This window comes from Drosophila gunungcola (genome assembly GCF_025200985.1).
Source record: "Drosophila gunungcola strain Sukarami chromosome 3L unlocalized genomic scaffold, Dgunungcola_SK_2 000005F, whole genome shotgun sequence".
NCBI classification, from domain to species: domain Eukaryota; kingdom Metazoa; phylum Arthropoda; class Insecta; order Diptera; family Drosophilidae; genus Drosophila; species Drosophila gunungcola.
This window is the reverse complement of record NW_026453180.1, coordinates 2589780-2613714: the sequence shown is the minus strand read 5'-3', so window position 1 is coordinate 2613714 and position 23935 is coordinate 2589780. Positions and strand designations below refer to the sequence as shown.

General features: G+C 36.5%; 1 protein-coding gene and 1 long non-coding RNA gene across 18 annotated transcripts in view; both read left to right on the top strand.

The window, feature by feature from the left end:
• The window catches only part of LOC128259539 (uncharacterized), a 59167-nt gene that overhangs the window by 25173 nt on the left and 10059 nt on the right, over positions 1-23935 (top strand). For 15 of the 17 annotated variants that reach the window (XM_052991984.1, XM_052991982.1, XM_052991976.1 and 12 more), the window contains one exon: positions 10433-11570. In XM_052991984.1, coding sequence (XP_052847944.1) covers positions 10433-11570 — 1138 coding nt within the window. Of the gene's footprint in view, positions 1-4776; positions 4882-7993; positions 8092-8731; positions 9879-10432; positions 11571-23935 lie in introns of those variants that run through there. The other 2 variants (XM_052991985.1, XM_052991980.1) reach the window with 2 other exon arrangements.
• Positions 4879-7450, top strand: LOC128259541 (uncharacterized). The gene is made up of 3 exons (XR_008268058.1): positions 4879-5222; positions 7115-7197; positions 7261-7450. It is a non-coding gene; the product is annotated as an uncharacterized LOC128259541 (long non-coding RNA).

The window sequence follows — 23935 nt, the reverse complement described above, 5'->3', positions numbered from 1 at the left end:
CCAGCTCATCCCCAGCCATTCCATTTCATTGCATCCCACATTCATTACAAGTTTTTCTAAGCGGTGTACAAATCGTGACTTGTGCGCCGCCCCAACTCCGCCCTTTCACCACCAAAGGCCCTTTTCTCTCCCCTTGAAAATCCACTCTGTTGCTGATTGTGCACTCTGAGAAAATGTCAAGAAAATCGTATAATTTTTAGCTGACACTAAGAGTTTCTTTAATAGATGCATTGCTCTACGTTAAACGTTCAATTTGGTCTTCCATATATTTTATACAATTTACTTAATTTTCTTTAATAGGTTCTTTTGAATAAAATAAGTGTTAAATTGTAGAATTATATAATTGGGACTATTTTTTAAAGGTTTTTAAACAAGTTAATTATGTTTTTCCGTGTGTGCTCTGGAGGCAAATTCCAATATGGGTCAAACACAGCAGGCATATCAAATGCAGCCCCCAACGACAACGGCCCGACAACATTCCGAGTGCTGCCCTCCGCCTTGTACTCCTACTACTCCTCATCCCTGATGCACTTCATCCTCCTTGTCGAGTGCAATGCTCACAATCTGTCGTCGCCCATCTTCATGGTCCGAGGCTCGTCGTCGTTTTGCGGATTTTGTTGGGATTCCCGATGCCCCATTGCCGCCCCCCTTCCCCTCTTTTGGGGTCTTCTTGAGCCATATAGGCCTCCGCTTTTCTCTTCTAGCCGACTCCCCACCATACATAAAATTGTATTAATGCCAGATTAAGAATTCAATGATGCGTGGCACTTCTGCCTCCACTAGCGAGTGAGTCGCCTTCACTCCGGTCTTGTGGACTGTGGCTCTGGCTGCTTGGCTGCTTTCCCTGCCGATCTCATCCAGCTCCAGCAGCTGCTGATTACAAAATTGGAATTTGCACGCCGCACTTCCGCCAGCAGCCTGAAGTCTTCTCAGTTCTCAGTTCTTAATCTCGGTTCGAGTCTCAGCCATCCCATAGATACCATATTACGATGCTCTTTTGCATGGGTATTAAGATTTTGCAATATAGATTCCAGGGTTGTGCAAATACTTCAATTTCAGGAAATAAAACATTTTGAATCTAGTTTTGGGAATCTTTAAAAATGTTACTTACATTTTAATATTTTAAAAGTAATGTTATTTTGTAATCTCTTTAATCTTTGGACCCATTCCCATGTCTGTGGTGAAATTTGTATTAAGAAATATTTATAGTTGAGAATAATGAAATCCCTCCTGGCAGCTTGCCCAATATATAGTTGGCAAATTTAAATATTATATTTGCTTATATAGCTAATTACCTTACAACTTGGCACTTGAAAATATAATACGATGAGAAAATATTGCAAGCAGACTGACAATTATGGTAGTGTATATTATTTGCTTTTTAAACATTGAGAAAAAAAGGATGTTGTAATATGTTAAAATATTACATTTTTAATGGGTCCTATTTGATTTAAATTGTAATTTAATTTAAATGACATCAGATGTTAAAATCTATTCCGAAAATAGTAAAGTTAAATATTAAACAAATTGTAATATTTCAATATTTAATATTTTTAAAATCCGAAAAGGATGAAAATCGATTATGCAATACTTTGATTTACCACGCTTTTTTTTTTTGCAAGTGAAGGGTATTAAAAAATTGAAAAAGCCAGAAAGCCAGCATTCCTTTCTTGTTGTTTCTAGTGTCTGCTCGATTCCTCGAGCTGTAGCTTCTGCCGATGATTGCTTATCTGGGCGATGCGAACTGGGGTCTGGAACGCTTTTTAATTCATAAATGGCAGTGTTGTGTCCATGAAGGGGGGCGTGGCTTACCTTGATTTATTGATTTCAATGCTTTTGATGGGCGGCGATGGCGAAGTGAGGAAGGCGAAATGGAATTAAGTGGATTGGATTATGTGCTCAAGTTGGGGTAGGTTCTGTCTGCAATTGCGTTATGTGAAGTCCTAGTGGTTAAAAAAAATTAGTGTCTGATGTTTTTCCTATTCCCCTTATGTTTCTCTATTTCTGTGCTCTTTTTCTAGACCAAACACAATTTTGTACGGCATTTTCTTGTCAAATTGCTGACACAGCAACCGTCATATGCTTAGCGCCATTTACATGCAAATATACATGTGCAGACACTCAAGGGTCCACTGCGCTTCATAATAATTTATAGCTGCATAGCTAACAATACTTTTTGTTTAATTTGAAATTAAAACAAAAATTTATTTTTAAAAGTAGTGGTTTCTGTAGTTTCTTGCAAAGAAATATAAAAGATGTTGTGATATCCTTTGTAATGATTATATGACAATCAACAAATTTAGTGTGAAGATCTTTATTAAACACGTTTAAGTATTTGTTTTCAAAATTAATATAATCACCTTAGTGAAATTGTGGAAATGGTTATTTTTGGTGAACAAAAACCAGAAAATATCAATGAATTTGTAGTTATATAATTCAAGAGATCCCTGTACCTATAGCTATACCCTTAACGAATGTCAGACTCGAGACATGATGCGAACACATGAATGGGGCATGGACTCATTGGGGGTAAAAAAAAAGCGGGATGGGGATAGAAATAAAGAGAAATAGCAACATAAAGTCGAAAAGAAGGCCTAGGCTTCGGTGCTGCATGGCCCATTTTGAATGGCTTGTGCCCGCCTGTCACATTCAAGAGTTTATAAATAACACGGAAAATACTACTCAAAAACTACTACGACGGCAGCAAATAGATGGGCGGTTTCAGGTGGGGGAGAGTCCCCAAACTATGCACACAAAGAAAACCTTGCGAAAGGAAATTAAGATGTCAGAAAACCTGACATTCAGCTAATTATTACTAAATAAATTCGTCAAAACTTAGGGTTATGAAAATGGCATGAAAAAACACATGTATGTACATTCGTGTAAAGTTTTTAATTAAAATATTTATGTTATGGCTGATTTTTTTTAAAAAACAAACATATACTAAAAATTCCATTTACATGACAAGATATGTTAACACAAAGTATGGTATTTTTCTTTTTAGCATTCTCAATTTGTTTCTCTCAGTGCACATTGTGTATATGTGCTTGTCTGTAAATTTTGCCTTCCAAAAGTTGCTTGTGCTCCACTTTATTTCAGCACAATGAAACATGATGGACACAAATATTTTATCTTTTTTATATACTGTTAATCCCAAACGGAAGGTATTATTAATCACAAATTAAAAGCCGCTCAAATATTGACAATATGTTATGAATAGACGGGCAAAGAGAGGGGTTCTTATGAGAGGGGCTCTTTGGCTGCATTGTGTTTGTGTGTGACGCCTACGCAAACAAAACAGAAACAATGTAGACTGAACGCACACAAACACTGGCACACAAAAAAATACACACAAAAGAGCCGGCATCTGAAGCACAAATACCAACGAACAGGAAAAAGAAAAAACAAATGCATTTTGTCGCTCTTAAAAGTTTCTTTCTCTTTTTAAATAGCTAATTTTAAAAATTGTAACTAATTTAAGTATTAGTTGTTCTTTCTATTGTTGTGGTAAGCAAATTTGTTTTCCTTTAGTTCTTTTCGGACAGTGTACTCTTCAAAAAGTTTGATAATGGTTTGAGTATTGGCTTAATTTTGACATTATTTAACGGAGCCCTGGCAGTAAGTCAAATTGTTTGAGTCACAGCTAATCTCTTCAAATTGTGCTCTCTTTGAATTTTCTCTTGAAAGGAAAGCTTTTACCTTTAGTTTGTACACAAACCATACATTTCTTTACTTAAAAACTTTTAATTTTGATAAAAAAAATAGTATTTTTTTTGTTAATTTTAAGGTTTTTTCCCTAAAAAAAATATAATAATTAAAATAACAAAATAATTGCAAGCACGTTTTCATCGTTAGTTCTAGAGTTCAATGATCCTACGCATGCTTTAACGTAAGGCGCGTGGTTTTTTGACAGCCACTTGCCGACGTTTTTCCTCACTTTTCCTCTTATTTGTTCGCCTCGGTGGACCACCCAACATCTTAGCATTTTTGCCTTTTTATTTGGTAGTTTTCTGTTGGTTTTCGTTTCATTTCTTTTTACACCAAACTGATGACGTCCATTGCGAAAATGCGCTGAAATATCTTCACATCAAAAAAATCATCAAGGCGACATTTGGCAGGAGAGGAAATTCTTTGGAAATCGCCACAGTCGCTGCGTGAAGTAGTTAACTACACAGAAAGAAATCAAGATTCCTTGAAATATTCATAATATATTATGACTTTTATTTATTTGTTTTGTTTCAACATTTTAAATGTATATTTTAATTAATTTTTTTGTTACGACCGGTATTATTTTTCTTGTGTGCATTTGCAGCCGCTATTCGCTTTAACTTAGACGCAATAAAGATTGTATTTTTATAGACTTTCCACATAAATTATGGTTCCAAAAAAACTATACAACCGATTTTCCACACAGCTTCCTTGGTTGCCTTGCTATTTTCAATTAATTTTATAATTAGATATCACTGGCCGAAAATTCTGTCTCGACACTTGACTGATTCTCTCGAATTTCTGGCCTTTCCCAACATTTCATTTTGCGGATTTTGCAATCTGGCAGCTTGACAAGTGGAGGCCCTCGAAATCAACTCGAAATACCCTGTAAATTGGCTGCCACATGTCTGGCTGGCCCCGAAAGAACAAAAAAAAAATCAAAACGCACTGCAAAGAGAGATCCGCCGATTTGTCAGATCTCTCAGCTATATACCCCTATATTCTCTTTTCTTCGCTGCGATGCTGAAAAAGCGAAAAATTTCTGCTGCTCGTTCGTTCTTTCAGTTGATGTCGCGTTGATAAGCGGGCAAGAACTTTCGCAATTCAAATTTTTGAGAAGATTTCGAACGCGTAATCGAAAGAAAGAATTCCCAAAACAAAAAATTCTATATAGTAAATTGCAGATAATGTGAAACCGTGCAAATCAAAACAAATTATTCGTCGCACGTTGCCCCGAAGCAAACAGACGAAAACATATACATATAGTAACCATGAGCTGGGGTCGTGATTTTTGTGGGTTTGTTCGATTTTCGAGGGGCACGTGAGGCTTTTTTTTTGTCGCCTTAGCTGATAGCAGAGATCCTCGATCTTTTGGAGTCTGGAAATGTCTTGAATGCTGCGGTGAGGTCTAGCTTTTTCTTGTCAGCGATCAGTCGAGATCTTTGCCTGCCGCGGGAAAGTTCTGTTATTGAATGGCGATCCTCTTTTTTTTTGAAAACAACTCAAGTGTATAGGTATTCATTCATTTAAAAGTTTACGCATTGCATAATTGATTTGAACAGAAATTAAATTGCAAATTGTCCGAGTGACCCTAATTTATCGGTCAGCTTCGCTTGAAAACGAGTTAATTGATGGCGAAAAATAATTGAAAGAGTTCGCAAGAGATACAGATGTAAAAGATCTTTTGGATATTGTACAAAAAATATGGAAGACTTTCTTTGTTTCCTTTGAGGTTCAGCGAACTGCAATTTTTTTTTTTTGTGGCGGCAAAAAATATTTAAAAAATTCCCTCACACATGTGTGTGGCAGAGTTTTTCTTGGCATGGCAACACACAGCCACAAGAAGACATTTAAACTTTTTCCTATTTTTTTCACATTTTTCCCAGACACTTTTGCTGCTGCTTCCTCTCCTTTCGCCGAGTTTATTTTCAAATTTGAAATTGTATGCCACAACAAAAATGTTTGCAATTGTCATGTGTTTGCAGTTTTCGCCATTCAGAGGTTGTAAATTATTTCAGTGTTAGTTTTGTGTTTTTTTGTTGTTTATTTTTGCCTGTTGCTGCTGGAATGGAATGTGAACGCCAAAAGATGTTCTCTGACTTACATTGAGATATTTTCCTTGGGCGAAGAAATGTCCTCAAACATTCCAAATCAATTTAAAATGCAGTCACATATTTTCTTTTGGCATTTTTTGTTTGTCCATAAATTTTTACTTATTTGTTTCGAAGACGAATAAAAAAATGGATTTAAATAAAGTTTAGTGAATTTATATGGCAAATTCTTTTTTTATTTATATGGTCAAATATTTGTTGAAGTCGCCTACATTTTAAATTATTTCCCAGAGTGAGGAATGTAAAATATTTGTTTGACAGTTATTTCATTATTTCTTCCCCATCTCCTTGGAATATTTTCACCTGCTATTAAAAGGTTGAGAAATGTCGCAAAACATTGAAAAACATTTTATCCTTGACAAATTTGAAATATTTGTGCAGTTTTTTAGTTGCTTGTTTAATTCTTTAATTAATTTGAGAGAGTTAAGCCTGTTTAACTATTTTGTAGAACCACCATGTTCGTCCTCTTTTTTGCCACAGAGATTTAAGAATCCCCTTTGTTTTGGTTTCGTTGGCTTGTTTTCATTATGCATATCTGCATTGTCAGGACTTTTGGAAGTTGACCTAACTAGGACACAAATGCCGACTTACTTTATCATCTGACTCCCACATATTGCAGCCAGCTAGCTGCCTTTCTTCCCTGCTTTTTCCCCAACTTATCTCTGCTTTTTGGCACATTTTGACAGCAACTTCCGTTTTTTGTCTTGACAAAATCCGTTTTTTCTCTCTGTTTTTGTCTTCTCTAATTTGATGTTGCTTTGTTGTGGTTACTGAAACAATTATTTTTGCATTTTCCCCAAGCAAATTGCTCATGTTTTTTAGTTGTATTTCCCCTAAAGTGAAAAGAAAGTGCCTGCGTTTTAGTTTTTCCATTTATTTAACAATCTTAAATTGATTTTCCGCTATTGGTTCATTAGAAGCAAATGCATTTCGTTTTCATTGCTTCAATTACTGTTATTTATAAACCTTGATTTATTGGAAACTTTTCCTCATTTCGTTTTTGCCCCTTTTCTGATTTGCAATTTGTTACTTCTCATTAATTGTCTTTTGTTTGCTTTTGTTTTTATACTTTTGTTATTTTTTGCACAGCATTTATTTTTGGCCCGGTTTTTCATTAATTTTCGCATCTCATTATACAACACACACACACACACACTCAACAAAAGTGTGATATTTTTTCCTCTTCGATTTTTCATCGATTTCAATTGCGTCTGTTTACGCCTCTTCCACTCAACGCGCGACCTTCGGAATTTGGCTTGAATTTTCATCAAGTTTATTTACTTGAACCGAAACAGAAATCACACATACGCCGCATTGGCCTTCGCCAGCTGTTCATCTTCCTCCCCCAAACTGACCCCAGCCCCCCGGCTTGCATTAAGTATTTACTGCTGCTCTTAATTAAAAGCGCACGCATGTCTAATTGGCATTAAGCATACGCCAGGGTGCACTTGACCAGATCCAACGGGCTGGCCAACTCCGGGACCTGTGGTCGCTCAACTGGTCAGCAGTAGCAGTCGAAATCCTGGCTTTGTTATCATGTCTGCGGCAGGCTTCCTTTGCTGCTACTGCGAAATAATGTGATGTTTGCTGGGGAAAATCTGTGCGAATTCCATAAGAGAATTTCAGTATTGCTGGTTTTAGTCAAACTATTTGTTTTCTATAAAATTATGATTTCTAAACATAAACATACTTATGAAAAACCAATTTTAGGTATTTGAATATAGTTAAACTTTGCTAAATTTGGATATATTTAAATTTATTAAAGATTATTAATTTTGCCCATTAAAAAAAAAAAGTTTGGTATTGGTTTTCTAGGAAGTAATTCTCTCAAGTTTCCTTTAGAATGTTCAATTGATTAATAAATTCTTATGAAAAATATAACTTAGGTATTTTAATATAGTTTACCTCTTCTAGATTTTTATTTACTTAATACATGAAATAATTTCCATATTGCCCATTGAATAATAGTATTGGTTTTCTAGGAAACCAGTCTCTCAAGTTCCTCTAAGAATGTTTATTTTTAAGCATACACAAATTTGTTTACGATTGATTTATACATTTTTAGGAAAAATAAAACTTCTCATAATTTGTACATAAACATGGTTACTATGTATAATAATTGTTAATAAATAAATAATTTAATAAATAATGATTTGTTGTTAAACCCTTTTAAGTAATCGCAACATGTGTTTTTCAAAACATTAAAAAAGTGCTAGTGAAGTGATTATAAAAATGTGTCTGAGTTTGCGAAAACTTTGTCAAGCCTGTCGAGGTTGGTATAAATAAATAAAACACAACTAGTCTGCATAAAAACTATAATCAACTAAAAATGTGCATAACAAGCTATGGAATTTCCTTTATCCACGCCTAAGATAATTGGCAAACTTACAAAACTTCTAAGACATTCCAATGCCAATTTGAAAAATGCCTACACGTTTGGCCAAAATACAACAAAAAAATGTCGCCTGTCTCTGCTCCATCTCCCCACTAAAGATCCCCTAAGGTCCAATTTAGAAATGGGTGTGTACATATATACGGAGGCGTCTATATTTATGCCTTCCGTTGACAGCTTTAGCATCTGCACCTACACACAAAAATAGTCTGCAAAAGTCCCAAAACAAAAAGTAAAAATATATATATAACTTGCGATTAGCTCTCTGATCCATTAAGACACTCGTGTTCCCCAGCAAATTTGTGTATAGATAAATAAATTAGGAAAATGGAAATAATGGCGTGGACGATTAATTAAACAATTCATTGAAAGTGTCAAAATATTTCGTGGTTAAGCAGTGACTCAGAACTCTGATATGAGGATATTTAAGATTTAGATATTTTAAAGTTAGTTCATATTGTTTTTAAAAATTCCGTTTTATTTTCGAGTGAATGTATCGAAAATATTAAATACCTTTTGACATTTTGGGAAAACTCAATCAAAACAAAATTAAACACACAAACAATAGGACAAATAAATCAAATAAATTATGCCTGATAAAAATGCAGAGTCCGATGAAAAAGGGAGAAACAATAGTCATGCAAGCCTGCTGATGACCACATCGTCTACTCATGTTCGGCACGTGGAAAGTCACACTAGTCTAAATCAAAGTGCACACAAGATCAAGGATGAACATGATCAGACGTACATGACCAATAGCTCGCTACTTTCCAATGATTTTGTGGTAATGCTGGATTGTTCGCCCACCATTGAAGAGACATTCTGTGAAGAATCACCGGAGTTTAATATAGCTTGGCTGTGGCTCAATAAATTGACCACAATGCATTGTAATAATCTAAATGATTTGCGCCTGCGCAATGCTTACATGTGTCATTTTATTGTTTGCTTGAATCAAAGACGTTTGACTGGGATTTTTCGAGAGCGTCCGCCAGCGGAGTTGATTTGGGTTAACTTTTCGGAGCATCAAGCTGCTCAGCATTCAATGAATGTGGATTGCTCTCATGATCAGAGTCAAGCTTATCGAACAGCGCCTTCTACTACTTCATCATGTGTTTGTACAGGACATCGCACATCGGAGTGTTTTGATTCCTATTCAAATAGTGCTCGTCCTTCGGGAGGAACTACTGCCACATCCTTACCAAGATCACCAGTTATCCAGAGGCGACAGCTTCTACGTTCCGTGCCCATAACCAGTGACGAAGAAATGCATCAGATATACCGAAATAACAAAGCCAACTTTCATTCGAACCACTCCTCCACTTGTGCCCAGTTGTCCACTAGTCGTTCCCAATCCTCGCCAGCTAAATTTCAATCCACAAGAAAAGTTCCCAATGCGTTCCGATCTTCGAATAGTCAGAAATCTCCCCAAGATGCCCGACAACGTATGGTTGTATTAATGGAACTTATTAAAAAAGAGTTGCGTGGCGAACCGGATTTGGAAAATAAGGACATCTTGGAGGCGGAATTACGCAGATATCGGGATTTTTTCGAACAGCATATGCAGGATAATTCCGATTTTGAGGCTCATAAGGGCGGGGATTCCAATTCGGAACGCACTAGACTGCTTCTCAATATGCAAACAGATCTGATCAGGATGTTGAAAGAAGGTGTGGCGATCCAGCTTTAATTTTTATTATTTATTTAAAAAATAAACAGAAAGTTCGCCCACAAAGTTTTAATGTTTAAATTGTATTAAAAACATTTTGAAGGGTGAAAAAAAGAAAAAGGTTGCATTGTTTGATAAGTTAAATTCTTAAGTTCAAGAGGAATTATAAATCTTAGGGTAATATTTGCCCGAAAATTTCCCATAAAATAGAATTAGAATATTTGTATATGAATTTTCTATTTTTTTATATGATATAAAATTATTTATTATTTATATTATATTAAATACAAATAGTTTACATATTTATTTTGCATAAATAGTAGATTTGAAATGGTTTCTATATTTTTAAGCGCACTTTATTTACATTGAATGTGCTTTAAACAAAACATAGCATTCAGACATTAAAATCTTTTCCGAAAATAGTCATGTTAAAAAAAGAAGTTAATATTGCCCTTTTTAAAAATGTGTAGATTATATAATAACAAACGTTTAAGATATCTCACCTAAACTTTGTACTTATCGATATTTACATCTATATTTTCTTTTTTTTTGCAGGTCGCAAATCTGTGGACGAGACATCGGGATCGGTGAACAACTCCAGCCAGCAGCAGCAACATTCCATTCCGGGCTCCGCCAGCGGATCTCCCCAGCGAGTGGCCAACAAGCGCAGCAGCATCACAGTGAACATGCCAGCCGCCGGTCTTGGCCAGCGTCCGCCGAGCATTATATCGACGACCAGCCAGGATGAGGGTGGCTTCAACGAGTCCACGCCCGAGGTGAAGGCCAAGTTGCAGCCCTCTTCCTATGACCTGCAAACGGAGGAGCAACCGCATAGCTTAAATTACGTGGATGTGGGCTATCGCCTCAATCCCGATGGCAGCGAAAGTCGAGAGGTTTACGGATCCGAGGCAGAACTCTATGACACGGCCAAAGTGAGCGATATGCAGCGCAAGTTCCACGGAGCCAATGGTTTTGCCCAGGAGTCGAGCACGGTGTATGCCATTATCAAACCGGATGTGCAGGACTCCCAGCCAGTCGTAGTGGCTGCCTCGCGAGGAGTTCACCTCCAGTCGCCCACTTCGTCGAGTGTCGAGGGATCTCCCCTGCATCGTGGCGCCTATAATTCCCCACCCGTGGGCGTGGTTTCACCCATAAGGCGACGCAATAGCAACAATCAGGATCAGAGTGTCGGAGGAGGTGGAGGAGCAGGAGGAGGTAGTGCCAAGTCCACGCCCCCTTGTTCACCCGCCCGTGCGGCGCTCAAAGGCATTGCCCCCATAGCCTCCATTGATGCCCACGAAGAGGAGGAACTGGATCTCGAGGAGGAGGAGGAGGATGAGCATTTGGCTGTTGAATATGTGGAGGTCTTAGAACTGGAGGAGGAGGAGGAGGCTCCAGTCCTCCCAGAACGACGAGCTCCAGCTCAAAATTCCCTGGAACTGCAGGATTTGGAGTATGCCGATACCAGTGCTGGCGAGGATGAGGAGGATATCATCAACCACTTGAAAGGCGATTTCCTGGATGTTGAACTAATCGACGATGTCGTCGATGAGGTGATCAAGGTTCATGTCAATCATAGTGTGGCCATTGCTCCACCAGTTCCAAATGCTGTTCCGGCTGCAGCGATTCCACGGGAGGATAGCCTACCCGATGACATGACCGCCGCCGAAGCCGAACGACTGTTGAGCTCTAGGTGAGTTTTTTTTTTTTTTTTTTTAAAGTTTACTTTAAGTTTTTCTGCATTTATTTATTTTTAGTTAGCATGTGTCTTGTTTTTCTTAGCGAATGTCTTTTGTTTTTAAAAGCATATTCTTTTGTTACCACTTAATATACTTTTAGTTAAGGCATGTACATTTTAGATAATTCATAATTTAATATTATTATTTTAGACTTAAATCTAAGGTAGTGCATGTATTATGTTAAGTTAAATACTACCTTAATAAAATTTATACACTGATAAATAAATAAATTTTATACTCAATTCAAATATTTTATCTGAAAATTCACTTTGAATTTAACCCATATTAATTATTTTCCACATTAATTCAAATATTTGTATATTCAATCTAACCATTTTTAGTATGCATTTAATTTTATGTTTAATTTATAAATGGTATTAATAGTTTATTTATCAGTGTAGCGTTATTTCTCCATGTCGTATTCAATCCTTTAAATATTGTTGAGCCTTTCCGAACTAAGTTAATTCATTTTTTCTGCCTTTATTACTTACACATGAAATAGATTTCATCAGCATTACAACTCTAATCAGCCTTAAACTCGCATAAAGCACCAATATTTACATTAATCCTTTTTTGTTGATATTAAGTTACCAGCTCACTAGCATTTTATGTATTTTTTCTAGCCAATAATTAATCCTGAAATCAAGGTATCTCAGACATTATGCACATTTCCTTCGTTTTCTTGGCCCCAGATGAACTTCATTCACTCGCTCACATATTGAGCTAATATTTACATTTTACCAACCCCACGTTCTCAGTCTCCGGAATTCTGTGGACTTCAAGTTATACTATAGTACTATTCATCATCAGCTTTGCCACCTTTCAGCGCCAGCTTTTTGTTGTAATTGTAAGCTAATCTGTCGCTTGTCAGCTCGTAGTCATCCGGAGTCTGTTCCGCCCGGAAGTGTTGACTCCGGCGGAGTTAGGTGCTCGATGCTGGATACTGGAATCCATGTGAATACACCTTCCTTTGTGCTGAGTAAGCTGAGTAAGAGGGTCTTAGCTGGTGCCACTTTAAACTGCCAAACTTGTTAAACTATTTCCAACTCTGATCCAGTTAAAGCATGGACTTTAAGCCATGAGGAGTGAGCTCCTTAGCCTGGGTTGGGTATCTTCTGACCCATGCTCAAAATGACCTAAAAAAAATGAAAAACAGTTTTTCACCCTATATTCCTATATATTTTCACCCTATATATAACTTATAATTTTTTAGCTTGTGTTTTTTGAAGGTTAATTTGTGAATCTAAATAAAAATATTGTTCTAAGTTCTTAGCAAGAACATTATATTTTGGATTTAAACACAATTATTTTTGCTGCCTTAATTTTCTTCGAGAAAAAAAATTTAAAAATGTTCTTCCTGGTTATGAAAACATTTAAGTTCGTTTTTCAATTTCCTAAACGTTTTTATAAAGGATAATAAATATGTTGCCCTTTTCCCATCACTGGCAGACATTCGCAGGTGAGCTCCATATGTGCATGTGAGTTCAACGAAGGCGGTTAAAGGTTTTTGTGAGGTGCTTTTAGTATCTAGATTTTCGCCGTCATTTATTCTTGGCCTGGCTTTCTGCGAGCGATTCGTGGCTGCTACCCAGAATTGACTTGCCATTGATTTATTGTGTACAACCATCCTGCTATTCGACGTATTAAAATGCAATTTTCAAACGATTTCCCATACCGAAGCGAGTAGTGTTACCCTTTTCAATTGTTATAGGTTTTATGCTTATTTGCGTTCCGTTCTTCGACGCTTTTGTTTTGGGGCAATTTATTATGAGCCATTACCAGGAATTACGTAGCCTTGCCTTGGCACTTTTTGCTTGGGAATAAAAGGGGGAAACTCTCTCCGCGTTTCGCACGCAAATAACCAATTTCGTTTTAGCCGCGGAAAAAATTACACTTAACCGTAGTTTCTTTGGCAATATGTTTGTTGTGTGCTGTGTGCTGTGCTGTGCTGCATACGTCAATTAGTCGAGTGTTTTTTGGCCTTTTATTTATGAACGTTTTCCGTGCGAGACTATAGCACAACTCACTCAACTTGGAGTGGAAATTCTGGAGAGAGCCTCGTTTTTCTCTCGCTCTCGTTTGGGATAGCCTGCATTTTCCACTCATTTTCCACGCTCCTGCGTATCCTGTGCAGTTTTGTCCTGCATTTGCGAAGCCACTCGAATCACATGCCCGCCGCCCGTTCATCCTGTCGCATGGTTGCAAAATGGTTGCGTTGCCAAAAAAATAATAGGAAAAACGGAGTAACGGAAAAAAGAAAATTCCGCGCGCTTGAAACGAAATCCGTTTTTGGCTGGCCAAAAATAAAGTGGCAAAAGTGGCAAAAACGCACGAAATGTAAGGCAATTTCGCCGCCGAACATCGTTTTAATTAACATTTTCGTGCTCGCAGCGCAGGAAATAAGTTTTAATTAAACATTAAGTCGGAACTGAAGAAACTGCTGTGTGTCAACAAAGTGAAAGTGCGTCTTTTGGGGTAGGTGGAAAAAAATTATTATCAATATTTAATGTTTGCCATCATCATCGTTGGCAATTTTTATTTTGCACTCTTGATGACATTTTGCTGCCATAATGATGATGATGAAAGGTTCCCATTTCGGGTTCGGTATCCGGTTCCTTATGGCTGGGCATTATCGGTGCCTTGTTGGCTTTTAATTAGACAACTGTCATGTTGGAAAATCGCACACACGAGTCTCGTCGATAGTGGCCAGTTTCCACAGTTTCCATTTCCATTTCTCTCGATTTTTCACATTTTTCCAGTTTTCCCTTCGCATGCATTAATGGCAATTGGTTCTGGCTTTCCTGATGATGATTTGTTTGCTGATATGAGGCTTTTGTGGTTTCACATTCACTTGTATTTCAAAGATATTGCATTTGAGGCTTTTGCGGTTCAACTGCCAAATACTTTGAGTACTCGAAAGTCGCTTAGGTTAATCACAGTATATTGCGGAATTTTACTTTGAATGTTTTTTTATATCCAGATTAGATATCGTAGATTTGGATCACTTTATACAAATACTTATAAGTAAAAGACATTTATGAAAATGATTATAGGTATTTATTAAATTTATATATTTTATTTTTAGTCTTCAAAAACTTTAAAGTTATATTTAATATTCTTTGCCATTAAATATGATTAACTTTAGTTGTCTATTCACATAATAATAATGTTAATACAAGCCTATTTCTGATAGAGCATACTGTTTCATTAGGTTTATTTATTTATATTTATTGATCAATTATTATTTGTGTGACTGCTATGACAACCACATTAAATTATTTTTCATTTAATTTGATAGAGCTTTATGCTAAATTATTGACCAACAAGTAAAAGTTATAATTAATCCCATTTATTCGAGTATACCCATTATTAGACAACTTCACTGGCACTAAACTATTTTAGTGATTAAACATTTAAATGAGTTTTTTGCTTGCCTGCCTTGCTTTTGCCTTCCAATTAGGTTATTCAAATGAAATTTGTGTTAAGTGTAATTTAAGCGCAATCACAAAAGGCCAACAAATGGGGGATTCCCCCATGTTAACCCCCATTCCATCTTCTTCATCATCGTCACATCCTGGCAGACATTGCCAAAGGCATCAAAAACAGGGCGACAAGTGCTAATCGCTCATTTGGCATTCAATATGCTGGGTTTTCCCCTCCTCTCGCCTTCTTCTTCCTTTTTTTTTTTGGTAGCCAAAAGGAAAATGGAGGGGGAAAATGCAATTCAGTCAAGTTTGCTTTTAGTCTTCGCGCTGCGCTTTTAAGCTTATTTAAATTGCGGTGGCGACTTAAGCCACAAGGGGCGTGGGTGGGTTAAGTAAGGGGTGGTGTGTGGTGTGTGGCTGGCAAATAAATAGAAGTGGGCTATAAGTGCATTGTGCAAGTGGTTTCTGTGCTTAGTTAAATTGTACAAGTGTCTCTTTTTGCGTTCAACTGACAGCAGCAGCAAATGAGTTAATGTGCGATTGGATAAGTCAAGGATTTGTCATGGGAATGAAATGCTGTAATGGGGTTTCGTAAAAGGATTTTGGTAAATAAATTGGTAAATACCAAGAATAGAATTCTTAGTCAAGGATTTGTACATGAATTGAAATGTAGGTTTAGGGTTTCGTAGGAGAAATTTCTTAAATAAATTGGTATATACCAAAAATAGAATTTTTAAGCCCGTTCTCATGATAAGCTATTCTTAGCTTATTATATCTAGAAAACTGACTCTAAATGACTTTTGTGAGTACCAACAAAATATGTAAACAATTTATCCCTCTAAAGAAAAGGGCAATAAACCTGAAACTTCCTTTTCAAATTGTAATTGCATAATTTCTTCCCTTTTAAAGAAACAAATGCAAAAGTAAAGTTCTCCCCCATTATAGGAACCCTTTATTAAATGTTAAATTTCCCCATGATTATCACCAACCCCCTGTTACAATTAACATAACTTTGGGGCCTTAAAATATGTATTTATCAGGCGCTCTCGAACTTTCACATGAACTGAAATAAAATGCATAATTTCAGAAAATTTGCCTGCGAGCAACAAAAGTGCATGTTGGTCAACTAATTGAAAAACTTCACGCCCCCTGGGAATGCTTTTCGAAATGCAAGATGTGAAATTGAAATTCATTTGCAGCAGCTCAGGGCAGTAAAAAGTGCAGGCCCAGAGAAATCACGCATACGCAGCGTTGTCGCAAGTGGCAATTGCTTAACTCTCTGATCTCGCCTTTTTTGGCATTCAACAAGAGCTCTCCGTCTCTGTCTCACTCTCTTATTCCCTCTTTCAACTAGCCCGCAATTTACATAAATTGCAGCAGCGACAGCAGTTTCGGCCATGTGTTGATTATGTCCTTGTCGTCCTTGGCCAAAAGTCGTGGCCAGAAGAGGCAGAAGTAAAGTAAGGACCAGCTGTGCGAGAGTCCAACTCATATTTATCTTTCGGCCAAACGTTTGGGGCTCAACAGGAGCCACTCTTTTGTGCCATCCTCTTGCTTATTTCTTGTTTTTTGGCAGCCTGCCCAGCTGAGCCCACTGTCCCCAAAAACGTTTGTCCTTGACACGAGGCCTGTGCTCCTCGACAATTCCACTATCCACTATCCTTTTTCTGGGCGGGCGAGCGAAATGGGCCACATTTTCGGGCAATTTGCTGGTCAATTATGAACCGTTTTCGGCTCTGGCCTATGTAATTGTCGATTACTCGCAACTGCACTATGAAAATTTAACATTTCTAAAGTTTCTATTTGTTATTACTGAGTACTTTTAAATGATTTTTGAAAAAGTATTGTTTTGCAGAAAAGAAATAGTTTGAAGAGAATAATAAAAATGTCATTTGCTGCGGATAGTTGCAAAAATAACCATTTTCAAACCAAAAAAAATGGCATTATCTATAGATAGTTGTAACAATAAATAATAATACAATACTCAAAGTAAGATTTTAAAAATCTTTAGTTTTATTCAAAGTGTCTTCGAACAAGTGAACTGGAACTTTCTTAGCGACTGCTGCTTATTTGGGAGCCGTTTGTAAATGTCTCTAGCCGTTGGCCATTTTCTAGTTAGCCTGGCCCTTTGCTTTTAACATTTTTCCGCTGCCTTTTCGCCAACTGGCAACTTTCTTCTGTTCACGCTTTCTCAATGATTTTTTGTGTGTTTTTCGGCGGTTTAAACTTTGCCCCTTCTATTTCGTTTAGCTGCTCCCCTTTTTCTCTTTACTTTTGTTTCTTTTTTTGGTTAGCTTGAACTTTTGCTTTTGACGGCATTTGAAAAAAAAAAGTTTTTGGTTTCGCGTTTTTAGTGCTAGTATTTCTTTCGTTTTTGTTATTGTTGCCCCTGCTTTGCTCGAGCGTTGTAATCTTATTTGTGTGCTTGGCTTATCGCACGCCTGTACTGCCCACTTTTGTTTTTGAATTTTTTTTTGTGTGTGTGTTTTTTTTTTCATTTCTATCCCCCTTTAACCTCCTCTCAATTGCAACAAAAAATGGCAACAAAGTGGGTGGCAAAATGGGTGGCGTAAGGAAGCGCACTGCAAGTGCAACGCAAAAGTTTTGAAGGCAACTTGGAAATGGAGCACGAATGACGCTTTGGCCCATTTGTTGGTATTTATTTCAATAGTTCTTGAGATACTCTATGTTTAGATGTCAAGCCAAAGAAAATGTTGACAATTCAAAGGGGTTTGTTTTATTGTAAAATGTAGCTTGATGGTGTAAATACAAAGAAGTTAAAATAGCAAGAAAAACTTTTGTATTTAATCAAGATTTTAATGTAAGATAAAAAAAGAAAGAAATTAATTACTCCAAAAAGTCAATTTAAAACTTCTTTGTTATTTGCTCCAATAATTAAATAAATACAGAATATTACCTTTTCAATGACGTATTTACAAGTTTAAGAATGTGGTAAATGCAAAATAAAAGGCTTTACTGCATCGTTCAAAGGCAAACAAATTATTCAGTTCAGTAAATAATTCATTACTTGAATTGGTATATATATTTTTTACTAGCTTATTGTTTGCTTCAATAGTTTTTCTGGTTGAGATAATTGAATTAGAATTTTAACTTTTCAATGACAAATTTCCAAGATAAAGATAAATGCCAAAATAAATGACTAACTGCATTAATTATAGATATTTAAAGTCCATCGTTTAAAGGCATACAAATTACTCAATTCAGAAAATTTTCTGTTTGTGAAAATTAAATAAGAATGTAAACTTTACAATGACATATTTACAATGTAAAGAAATAAAAAGCTTTACTGCATTAATGGCAGAAAGTTTCTTTAAAAGTTCGCAGTTGAATTGCCAACAAATTATTCAACTCAGAAAATATTCATTACTTGAATGAGTCAATATGTTTAATACTTTCTTGTAATTTTCACCCATTGTTTTTATAATGATTTGCGAAATGATTTATTTCCAAGGAAATGAAAAATAAATGACTTTCTGCATTAATAACAGACACTTGCTTTAGAAGTCCGCGATTCCGTTCCATCCCGAGGGTGTTTTGCCCAGCGACTTGTGACTCTGTTTGATATTTCCTACCTCCATTACTCGCCTTTAGCGATTCCTTCAACGTCGGTCCACTAATGCTTCCCCCATCCGATATAAATGCACCTCTCTAAAGGCGACTTTATGGTTGGGACGCATCTACCTTTAGCACTTTGTTTTGTTGTCGTGACTGGTATTCTGGATATCCTAGAAGTGTCCTGGTGACTGCTGTTTACTCAGTCGCTCGCATAAGTTTCAGTTTGAGGCAAATACTGCAATTTATCGCTGTGACGCTCGATGTGTGAAGTTTTGGACTAATTCGCGAGATAAAGCCGGATGATAAAGATAAATAGGTGAAGGAGTCCGGGTGTTTTTATTTACCACGTTGATTGCCTGCAAGTGGGAATGCGAGTGCCAAAGTGTTGCATTCACTTTGCCCGGACAAAGTTTGCCCCCGAAAGTTTGCGTTTTAGTAGCAAGTTATGGAATTTTTTATCCTCGAGATGGCAGCAGCTCCACAGTGGGTGGCCAAAATTATATTTAAAACACTTTTTATATACATATTTGTGTATGCAGAGTACTTAAGTAGTTGGCATCTGGCATACCGAGCCCTGCTAAAAAAAAAAAGAAGCAAATCACAGAAATATATATATACATATATATATATATTGTAAACAGGTAACTTTTGCTCTGAGCTGATTAAAGAACGCAAAGTTTTTCATTTTCCGGGAGAGGGCTTCTTGGAGCGTTTAATTACCTCAATTTCCTGCACAATCTAACAATGAATGAGGGAAAAACGTTAATGGCGGTGCTGGAGTACAGTCTATCGTATTGTCGTGGCACTTGAATCGAAATGGGTTTTCAATTGAACGTTGCTCATACGCCATGTTGATCCTGTTGACATTGTTGTTTCCATTTTCTTGTTCATATGCGGGCCAGCACACACACACTCGTTCTGGAATATAATTGTTGCCAAGTTGTCATTTTCAACATTGTCATCGTCCTGCTTTCCTGCTTCCCTGTCACCCTGCCTTCCTACTTTTTACCCCGATGTATGTCCTTTGTCGTTATCCTGCGTTTGTGATTTTTCTTGCTGCATACTTTGGTGCGCACGCAGTAAACATTGTTCTTGCCTGCTTGTTGTTTCTGCCGGAGAGCTGTCTCTGCTGTGGAATTTGTATTTGTACTGTTCCCGTACGTGTTCGCCATAATAAAATGCGCTTTTCAATTTTCATAGCCATTCGCCTTTTGCTGTCTCTGTGCATTCAAATTGTCATTGCATATGATTAAGTGCTAAACGGGTTAACCTCTGATGTGCTTGCCAAATTTATGCAAATAAATCAGAAATGATAATGACACCAACAATTTCAACAAGTCATCCGCAGAGATTTTATATTTTTTTATGAGAAATATTTATGAAAGTTAAAACCGAAAACTTTTATGTCTCTGAAAACGTTCCTTCTCGTTTTTGTGCTATCAAAAAATACATATATTTGATATGATCAAAAGTAATTGTTATCTTATTTTACCAATTCTATTGCAATATCTAAACATTATTCAATATAATTAGTCTTAATTATATTTAAAATGTGTTTTAAGAATTTTTGTGTTTGAGAAATTTATGCAAATACATTAAAAATTATGTTGACACCAAAAGATTTTATATTTTTTGTGGTAACATTTATAAAAACTTTCTTGTTGCAATCCATTCAATTATCTTCTTATTGGTTTGATAAAAAATTATAAATAATTTGCTATAAACAATAACTAGCCTTCATCATTTTTAAAATCTCAGCTTGTTTCTTGGATATTAGATATAACACATTTAAAGTAATTTAAAAAATACATTGTGAGTTCTTAAAAGAAGTTCTCATGTTGCACTTTTTTTTTATTACATCTATTGTTTATTATTGTTCAACATTCTTATAAAAAGCCATTTTATTATGCCTTGAATGGAACTATTTTGATAGCCAAACCCAAAGCAAACAACAGCCAATTTATATTGGCTATATATTTTCCACTTGCACATCGTCACATTATCATCGTCATAGCTCACCTTGACTTGGTTTTTTCGACTGTCCGGGGTTCAACCAGGCCGAAAACTTTCTCTGTTTTCTCTTCTCCGCTCCGCCAAACACAAGTGACTTTGAAAAGTGCTGGCGAACTGGACGAATGCAGGATGTTGATGTGGATGTGGAGTCTAATCCAAGCCAACAGCTATTAATAAACGAGAATGCTTGCTGTAAAACTCACGAATGACTAAACATAAATTCTGTTAAATTTATCACAACACAATGGAAGGCCAAAACCGAGCGAGTCAGACACATGACGTCATTGTGGGCCAGGGCCAAAAAGCACATGGAGCCTAAGCACATGAAAAACTCACTCGGAGAGCGAGGATTTTCCTTGCTTCCACAGGAAAAACGACGCTCTTGAGTGAGTTTAATCCGCTCTCAGTTTGTGGGGCAAGGCTTTTGCATTGCGGTTTCCTTTTCGCCGTTGTTATTTAAATTAATTAAAAATATATGACGAAACAATAAGCAGACTGACCTTGTTTGCGGCGGCGGTGCTCTGTGTGAAACGGTCTGTATGCCACATTCCATATGTCCGCTGCGTTTCCCTAATCAACTTGTGCTTGTGCTCCAATAACTAGGCAACGAAAAGTGTCGGAGCACACAACACGCAGTCTTCCGTTCTGGCTTTCCGGATTTTCCGCCTTTGTTTGTTCGGCACAAACGGAAAATTCCAAGCGTCGCATAATTGCATTTGTCTTTCGCATTTTCTTTTCGCACTATGGGAAAAAATGATAAATCTCTTGGCATAAATTAAAAGGTGTTGGATAGGATATTGAACATATATCTGGACTTCAAAGTTTTAAGCTTTAAAATATTGATTAATCCTCATAGCGTCTGGCTTAAAAATGGCTTCTGTTTATTTAATTTTTTTCAAATCTTTAACGATTGTGATTAGTTTAGCAAAATTTGATAAACACACATTACATTGTATTTTTAAATTAATCAACTAATTTGTTACAGTAATTCCAATTTTTTTTTATAAATGTACCGTAGTGCAACGTTTGGAATATTTCCAGAGTTTGTGTTGTTTAAATATCGTTAAAGCTGAAGCCCATTCCCTACTTTTTTGAGCTTGTAATTATTTTTCCGTCGCCGCCGTTGCAGCCGACAAAACTTTGTCATCGTTGTTTCGCGCGTCACATGCGGCGTATGCGTAATATTTTGTTATGCATGCAACTGCGTTCGCTTCAGGCGACCTGCGGAGAGGTTTGTGGTTAAAAAAACATAGGGGATTGTCCCACATATTCGCTAGCAATTAAAAACGGTAGCGTGTTATTTTTATTTTAATTATAAAGCGATAACTCTATGCTAATTCTTTTTCGTTTTGACTGGGTTGCAGGATTACTCCTCTCCACTAAATCCCTCCATTTGCAGTTTTGAAACCCAGCCATAAGCCGCTTAGAAGTTACCCCCTTGAATAAGTTTTCAATTTTTGTTTGGACCAATTCAATTGTTTTTAGTTGATTGTTAGTTTTGCACGAGAGATTTCGTTGGCAAATCGCTGGCTAATTGTTTTATTGCATTTTATTGGATTGCATTTGGGGTTATCGAAATATCTGAATTGCTTTTCAATGGAGCCATTTGGAAATTGCCGTCAACTGTCGGGCAATATCGTTGAATTTTAGGCCATTGGCAAATATGTTTTTGAAAGCCTAGCTAATTATAGTCAGTTGGGCTGCGTGTGAAAATGCCAATTGCAATTGCAATTACATAAATGTACTGTTGGAAAGCTTATTTAAATGCATGGCACACAGATAAGCACCACCTACCTGCGGGGGAAAACGCAAAAGTGGGAAAGTGTAAAAGCGGGAAAGTGGCCACTTTGGGTCTTCACCCGACAGTTTGTTGTTGTCTCAGTGTCTGCCACTTGGCTCTCATTATCAACAACATAATCAACCACTTGCAACAACTAAGGCTCTGTATGTTAGTTTCAATGATTAGCAACGTTCTCAGTGCACTGTTAGAAAATTTGTCTACAACATATTGTTATTAGAATTTTCATTTTTAGGTATCCTAAAATATGCTTACTTAATCTTCGCAACGTGAATGTAATTATATCAATGTGTTTTTTCTGCTTTTAAATGCATCTAAGTATTTTTTATAATATTATTAATGTTTAAATAAAATGTTTAGGAAATGTTTATTTTCGTGGGAAAAGTAAAAAGATTACTTATTTTCACCGTGTATGGTCTTGTCCTCGTTGTCGCTGGCAATTGTTGGCAGTAATTAACAAACACTGCGATAGCGAGATATGTATATATAACCACCTTACACGTGACGTCACGCACAAGTGAGAGTGACAAACACTTAAAAGTTAAATGCACCCAGCTAACTGACAACTGTCTACCTGTACTACTTGCACTGCCCTGCCTGTTTTCCTTACTTCAGGTGCCATTGCGTGTGCAACACGGCGTATGCGACATATAACTTTTCGCCCGATTTTCCACCCAACTCGCTTTGGGCTACGTGCTCATGTAAGCGTGCATGTTTAATTTGACATTGCGTACTTTGCGGCGCTGACTGCATTTCACGTCCTCAAGTTTACTTTATTATTATGTGCAATTAAAGGGCAACTTGTTGGGTTTATTAATTTAAGGGAAAATAGTAAGGTTTCTTGGTTGGGGGTGATATAAATTCAAAGCACTTTTTTTGCTATCTGTAGTAAGGATGACGCTTAAGAATTTGCGAATTTAAAAGACATATTGGGTTTATAAATGTAAATGAAAATAGTTAGGTTACTAAATTGAGAACCGATTCAAATCAACGACACTTTCGAAGCTATATCTTAAGTATAGTTGACAAAGTTGCAATTTAAAGAGTATAATATAAAGGCTTCGCAGCTAATAAATAAAGCCAAGAATTCTTTAATTGAATTAAATTGAATCCGAAACTTTGTTACAAATTAAAGCCAATTTGAGGTGATGAAATGGAATCGTTAGCGAAAAATGGCAGCCCAACCGCTGAATGTAGTGTAAATTAAAAGCGCATTACATTTTAATTGCACACTTTTGTCGACTGCTGAACTCGCCACTTAATTACTGTTATTATATGCATTTTAATTTTATTCACATGCTCGTTGCTCGTTTCCAACATTTATAAATCTTTAAGCGACGCACGTAATCGTATTCATTTATTTGTATTATTTAAAATGATTTGCATGTTTCTATAAATATTTCATAAATTTTGCATTTCTCTCAATTTGTTTACTTTCATTTATTTATCGTAAATTGCCTGTTATTGTTGTGCTTATGTCCTGTTGTCCTGTTGTATCCTGCCTGCG